This window comes from Cebidichthys violaceus, unplaced genomic scaffold (assembly GCF_023349555.1).
Source record: "Cebidichthys violaceus isolate CVI_PGR_0920_01 unplaced genomic scaffold, fCebVio1.0.p SCAF_2, whole genome shotgun sequence".
Lineage (NCBI taxonomy): Eukaryota > Metazoa > Chordata > Actinopteri > Perciformes > Stichaeidae > Cebidichthys > Cebidichthys violaceus.
The window spans coordinates 7,603,225-7,610,997 of record NW_027176372.1 but is presented as its reverse complement, the minus strand read 5'-3'; the positions used below and the strand labels follow the sequence as shown (position 1 = coordinate 7,610,997).

At 41.0% G+C, this 7,773-nt stretch overlaps 1 protein-coding gene across 1 annotated transcript in view; it reads left to right on the top strand.

Moving 5' to 3' along the window:
- The first annotated feature begins 3,768 nt into the window (after positions 1-3,768).
- The window catches only part of LOC137875813 (uncharacterized), a 135,523-nt gene continuing 131,518 nt past the window's right edge, over positions 3,769-7,773 (top strand). Inside the window, 2 exon segments of the mRNA XM_068715316.1 lie at positions 3,769-3,942; positions 5,044-5,112. Coding sequence (XP_068571417.1) covers positions 3,769-3,942; positions 5,044-5,112 — 243 coding nt within the window.

The window sequence follows — 7,773 nt, the reverse complement described above, 5'->3', positions numbered from 1 at the left end:
AAAAGTGCGCAATACACTACTTTTTAATTATTGAACTTTGCGCATAACAATGCGATTAATCGCAGAAAATCATGCGATTAATCGCGATTACAATTTTCTATCGTTGCCCAGCACTAATAATAATACAATATAAATACTCCATATTTCCTTCCTTATATGCAATCATGTGTATCTAACCACTCAATCCAATTATAGTGTTTTAGTTTTTTACAGTTTACTTATTTCTTATACCTTTACTGTTTGATTATTGATTAAACATGTTTTGTTTTCTACTGATGTCTCTTGTTGCGCTGTCCACTTTGCTGCTGTAATCCTGTAAATTTCCAAGCTGTGGGACTAATAAAGGATTATCTTATTTTAAACGCTGACAATTTGTCATGTTTGTCAGTCATGTTTAAGTCAACCACGTTTTTTTAAGCGCGCCGCAACCAGCAACCATCATGTTCCTTCACCTTTCCTCTCACACATGTAATGTCCAATATTTGGTCATCATCATCCTCAGGTGTAGTTCATGTTTATTAGAAAACACAGACTCCCTTTATTTCTGAAAAGCTTTTATTGTGAATTGGAAAATAGAATATATCTCCTGCACTTCTTTTCATATAGAAAATATATCCATTTTAAAACATTATACTACGAGTTCAGAGGTGGCTCCAAAAATGAATATACAAATATCTTCAACAGAAAAAGGTAAACTTTTCCTCACTTTACAAAGCACTTTGCTCCACCTAAAGCATGGCAGGGGCACAACTTCTTCCAAATCAGACTCTTTTTCACTTTGGAGATTTTTTCACATTAACTTTAATGTAAAAAAAGAAGCTGCTGACAGTTTGAAAGAAGGGGATTAATATGAACACGACCCACAGCCACACTGCTTGGAATTGTATTTGCATATAACTAAACTAGCTTAATGGTGACTGACCTCTTATCATCTCACACACAGACACACACACACACGGAGCAGCTGTAACACTTTTCTTTAGATAATGTGGTTTCTAGAGCGAGAGAGTTAAAGACAGGATGAAGACATTTGGAAAATGGTGAAAGAAGAGAAGACCTGATGAGGTCATTTATCATCAGCGTAGGCAAAGGTTTCACTTAACCATGACCACGAACACTCGCTAACCTAAGTCAGATATCATTGTAACCATGACGATTTATGTCACCTAGTAATTCAAACCCAAACCATGTTTTTTTTCCAACCTCAACCAGGTCTTGTGGGTGCCTAGACCAAACCTTAACCGTAACACTGAAAATTGATTTAACACTCACAGCACGTAGCAGTTTGCTAGTTTCTTACATTTTGGCATGTTTTTTTAAAAATAATCATATGCTAATTATGAACATTTCAGACAAATATCCAATTAGATAAAATTATGAAGAGAGAACATTTTGGACTGACATGGATGCAAACTGCAACTTGACTGGTTGGGCTGAGGCACACAACCACAAAGGCGGTAATTCTAGTTGGACAAGCCATTCTTTGTTTCACTGTGAAATGTTGCACATTAACATTTGTGTTTAATGCTGCACTCCTGATCAAAACTAGTAGATTTAATAATGACATGCAGGCCTTATATGAGACCAAAAAACATTCAAATCAGAGCAATGTCGGTGTGGTTCTTCAGCCCAGGTCTTGAAGGGCTGCTATACAATTTGCAAGCCACCAGATGCCACTGTACTTGCTGCTCTGATGCTTCGAATTCTTTCTTTTTCGGCACAAACAGAACGCAAGCACCAGATTGTCATTGGGTTTCATTCTCCAAAGCACAGGGAAAACAAAGACATAAGGAAGACGGGCTGGAACACTAGACACAAGGTGAAAAGACAAAGTGACAAGGAACAAAGAAGCTGGGCGGGTGTAGTGAATGACTGATTGGGAAAGTGAGAACAGCTGAGCAGGAGGTGAGGCCACCACAGGACTAATGAGGGCCAGGTGAAACTGATCAGGGCAATCAAAAGTGGCGAGAAAACACAAAGGCAGTGAGTGAAGTGATCTGAAACGAGGAGGGGTGAGTAACACAAATAAACAGGAAGCACTAAACAGGAACGACGTGAATAGATTTAACAAAGAAAAACTCAACCTCAGGAAAACATTACTTCTTGAGCAAACTATAGTATACATGCAAGAACATAAACGTAAAATAGGTTACATCCCAAGTCTCTTATTTGTCATTTCCTCACTCCTTGGTTGAACCAGAAGTTGTTCTGCGCTGCCATATTGACAGCCGTCCCAAAGCTTTTATTCCTGTTTTAAGGAGCCATGTAGGATGCATGAGAGCAACTGCTTAGACATGCTTAGTCTCCTCTCATTGACATCTGGCACATTTGAAGGAAACGGGAGAAACAACATGTGTAACAGAGTTAATGATTCCACTTGCCATCACTGGTCATTATTTAAGTTATTTATCCATACAATGTTCATATTATTTTCTCCTCATTTCTGTAAATATAATTTACTACTTATTATCATTAGCCTCCCGCAGAGACAAGTGTATTGTGTCACATGACCGCCCTCTAGTGGTGCCCCTGCAGACTTGAGTGATGCGCCATGCTTTCCGTGACCAGTCTGCAGCACGCTGTCTCCATGGTAGGTTGATCTGTGACAAGCTCTGTCGTGATATCTGTACAAGTTAGTTTTTGTTTGTAGAATTGTGTTTCGATTTATAATTTCTAGCAAATGCTTTTTAATGCTTTGGTTAGCATTAACATGCTAACAAACGGTTAGCTTAAGCATTTATTTCTTTACTTTGGCAGTGTTCCAGGGCTTGTGACCACGAGGTGGGCTGTGAGAAACCCTGAAGTCATTCTTTGTGTGACCAGGTATATTGAGCTGAAATGTAATTTTATTTACATGTAAGACCAGTCTGCAGCACGCTGTCTCTGTGTGTTCCGGAACTTGTGACCACGAGGTGGGCTGTGAGAAACCTTGAAGTCATTCTTTGTGTTCCCAGATGTGACTACATTACATGCTATCGTATGAATAAATGGCTGGTTGGAGCCAAAACCGATATCAAGTGCCTGATTCCAAACACAACGCCAGAGACAGAGTACACAACTGCTACACATGTTTAAGTGCTCGTTATTTGATGTAATTTTATGCTTTTGAAATATAATGTCACACTAATGCAACACAAGCTTATTTTTATTCCATCCACAACCCATTATATTGTGTCATAATGGCATCTTCTTAACAAATGTGTCATACAGCATCAGTTATTTATCGGACCTCCGTTAAAAACACCTGAGTTTGTTCATGTCAAGTCACTACACTCACAAAAGTGCCAGTGTACATGTGGCTGACACATTTCATGTTATTTCAACAACCATGTCTCCCATATAGGGTAAAACAGTTGTGTATTAATTGTTCACTATGTCATGCAGGTGAAATAATGTGTGCCAGTGTACTGACATGTATGAAATGTCTCATTCAACAGGGACAGATGAATCCACGATGAAATTGATAGACTATAACAGTGATTTTCAACCACTGATTGTCATGTGTGCCGTGGGAAAATGTCCAATTTCACTTAATCGGTCCAAAAAAACAAATAATTTGTCATTGTTGAGCGTCTGAGCCTGCAATATAGTGGCTGGCTAAGTAATGAAATATTCTTCCATGCCAGTGGGTGGCAGTAGGTAGTGCAAAAATGACCTTGTTAATTTAAGACAGGAGAATTAAATGATGCGTGGGAACGGTTGAGGTGACGGTTTAATTGACAGTTACACTAAAACATGGAAGAGCAACTCTAAAAGGAGCTCACTTCCATGGCTTGGTCAAGGTTACTGGAGGAGCTCGACACACTAGTCCCGCACTTCCATGACGGTGGCTCCACACTCATCCTGCTCGGCGACTTCAACGTCCAGACTGATAAGTTTGAACCGCTTCTTTCCTTCCTCTCCTCCTTTGACCTTCACTCCTCTTCTCTTCCTACCCACAAGGCCGGCAACCAGCTGGATCTTATCTTCACTAGGCACTGTTCTACTGCTAACCTCTCTGTCACTCCCCTCCAGCTCTCTGACCACTACTTCTTGTCCTACTCCCTCTCCCTATCCTCTCTCCCATCACTTCTTCCACCTACTCGCATGGTTTCTACCCGTAGTCATCTCCGCTCCCTCTCCCCTGCTGATCTTTACTCTTCTGTTACCTCTGCTCTCCCTGACCCTGAATCCTTCTCTCTCCTATCCCCTGATACTGCTACTGATCTTCTCCTCTCCACCCTTACTTCTTCTTTGGACAAACTCTGTCCCTTCACCTCCAGGCCTGCACGGCCAACTCCACCTGCCCCGTGGCTGTCGGACTCGGTGAGTACTGATAGACGGAGCCTAAGAGAGGCAGAGCGTAAATGGAGAAAGGGTAAACTCCCGAAGGACCTTCTTAACTTCCAAGCTCTTCTTTCCACTTTTTCCTCCTCTCTATCTACTGCTAAAGCTGCGTTCTTCCGCTCTAAAATCCTAACCTCTGCTTCCAATCCTAAAAAACTCTTTGAAACTTTCACTTCACTCCTCCAACCCCCACCCACATCTCCTACTTCCTCCCTTCTCCCTGATGATTTCGCCAACTTCTTTGACAAGAAGGTAAACGACTTATCTCAGCCCCTCTCTCCCTGTCCACCCTCTCCCTCCCTCTCTGTGTCCTTGTCCACCCTCTCCCTCTCCACCCTGTCCAGCCCTGCCCCCACAGCTCTCCCTCCCCTCTCCATGCCCCATCTTACCCTATCTGGCTCCCCTCTCCCCTAACGAGGTCCTCAACCTTGTTACATCTAACCGCCCCACCACGTGCTCCCTTGACCCGATCCCTTCCCCTCTTTTTCAGTCTATTGCGACTGAACTCCTTCCTTTCCTCACCCACCTCATCAACACATCTCTTGTTTCAGGATGCTTTCCCACAGCTTTCAAGACTGCCAGAGTCACCCCCTCCTGAAGAAACCATCGCTCGACCCCTCTGATGTCAAGAACTTCAGACCGGTTTCTCTTCTACCCTTTCTATCCAAAACACTTGAACGTGCTGTCTTTAATCAACTGTCTTCCTATCTCCACCAGAACAACCTCTTGGACCCCCACCAGTCCGGGATCAAAGTGGGTCACTCGACAGAGACAGCCCTCCTTACGGTGAGTTGCTTCACGCCGCGAGAGCTAACTCTCTCTCCTCTGTCCTGATTCTCCTGGACCTGTCTGCAGCGTTTGACACTGAACCATCAGATCCTCCTCTCCACCCTCGAAGGGATGGGCGTCTCAGGCTCTGCACTCTCACTGTTTGCATCCTACTTGACAGGTCATTCCTACCAGGTGACATGGAGGGGGGCCGTGTCGAAACCACGCATGCTCACAACAGGGGTTCCACAAGGTTCAGTCCTGGGCCCCCTTCTCTTCTCGCTCTACACAACATCTCTGGGTTCTGATATTCGCTCGCATGACTTCACTTACCATTGTTATGCCGATAACACCCAGCTGGTCTTGTCATTTCCCCCCGGTGACACCCAAGTGGAGACACGCATCGCTGCATGCTTGGCTGACATCTCGAAGTGGATGACGACACACCATCTCAACCTGGACAAAACCAAGCTACTGTTCCTCCCGGGGAAGGGTTGCCCACATCACCATTGATGATACCGTGGTGACACCGACTCGGACTGCGAGGAACTTGGGTGTGACCCTGGATGACCAACTGTCGTTGTCCACCTGGCCAAATGTAGAATGTATGAAATAAAAAAATTAAGAATACTTTCATAATATGCCTTTTAAATAAAATAAATTGGATATTTAATGTTTTTTTTTAACAAATGGACATCTACTGTCATAGCCTGGCTAACTGAACTATATTATCTGCCAGTAATTGATATGGCATTATGACATTCACATTGAGAAGATACAACATAACTTGTAATACATTGCAAGATTAGATGGTCAGCTGTCTCTTGATAAGGTTATCATGAACATACAATATCCCTCTTCCTATAGCTAGCTACTCAACTGATAAGTTAACTTGCTAAACACTGGCTATGCACTAGCCTAGACAGCATGCTAATGTCATTAGCATGTTAGCATTGATTGCTAGCTTGATATTATAACCATCACTATACAATAGGCTATGTAGCCATACCCAGACATAAATTATACATCAAACTAGTTGACATCTGTCACACTCAGATACAAATATTTACCTTGACAGACAATCCATTGAACTTGAAGAACTGAAGACTGAACTCATGAACTGTTTATTGATTCGTGGAGAAAGTACTTTGAGTATTTTAAATACAAAATTACTCCACTCTAAAGTATTTTGTTACAAATTACGTTAGATTTTTTATTGGCCCTATCAAATACAAATTACAAAATACTCAAAAGTAATTGAAATACGTATTTCAAATACAAGTAATATAAATACTACCCATCTCTGCTCATAATATATTTCAAATATACTTAAAACACAAAAAAGGTATCCAAGTTAGCTATCGGCATGTATGTTAGTACATAGTCATATACTTAAATTGTACTAAGTATACATTAAGTATAAAAAATATACTAAATACACTTCAAATTTTGCTTAACTACTATTTAATCACAACTAAAATATATTCAGTACAAAATAAGTTGTTCCAAAATAGCAATCTTGAAGTATACTGATGATTAGTAGGGCTTCAAGTATACTCAAGTATGCTAAGATTAAATATATTTAGCATATTTATTTTTCACCTGGGTTAAATCATGGCTAAAAGAAACAAGATTGTTCTCACACCTAACACCCCTGTAAACACACTAGTACTTTGTGTATGTATTTGTGGATGTATTTTCTTTCTTTTTTTAAAAAAAGCCTCCTGTGGACAGTTTTTGTAAATTAGCGTTTCGCTACAAACACTTAACACAGTGCATCTTGTCATTGTGCATAAATGTATGTTACAATTCTAATGCCACTGTGATGTCCATATCAAATAAAATAAACATAGCATAACGAGACGAACAGCGATGGAGAAATATATGAAAAGGAAAAATACAGACCCTGAACTGGGCCCTGGAAAAAATTCTAACCCAGATGAAAAGCCTCGCATGAGAGGTGGTCAAAAGAAAGAAAAAACTGTGAGATTGAGGTAATACAGTGAAAGTTATCTTTCGTTTGGATCAACTTTCACCGGGGATCCGACTGCACTGACTGCTTGGTGTGCGGGGAGAAGCTATCCAACAGTGCCATGGTCCCAAGCAAGCTGAAACGTCATCTCCATTCAAAACACCAGTCACTTCAAAACAAGAACACATACTATTTTGTTCCCTTTGTACACAAACTAAGAAACAGGTAATTTTAATGAGAAAATGTGTCATTTTGTAACTTTTTTGGTTGTTGGTGTGCCGCGGGATCTTTTTAATGTAAAATAATATATAAAATATAAACTTAAAGACCCTAATATACAGAATTTAGATTAATATATAGAATTCATTAAGGACACACAGATTACATTAATTGTCATAAAGATTAACATAATATGTATTAAAGGTATCAATAAAAATCATCAAAACATGCAGAACAAAGGAAAACAAGCAAAACAGGCAAGCAAAACTGGCAGGCAAAACAGCAGCAGGTGAACCATGAGCCACCACAGCACCAGGACAGAGGCCAAAAGGAATGAGGCCAGGTCAACAGGTGCCTTAAAAATGCTGGCACCGATTGGAGGAGGAGCCTAGCCTGAGGGCTGCGTTCGCAATCCCACACTTCTTTCTCTGAGCATTCCCCACTACATATACATAACTACAAATTAAAAAGGCGCTTCAAAAGCAGAC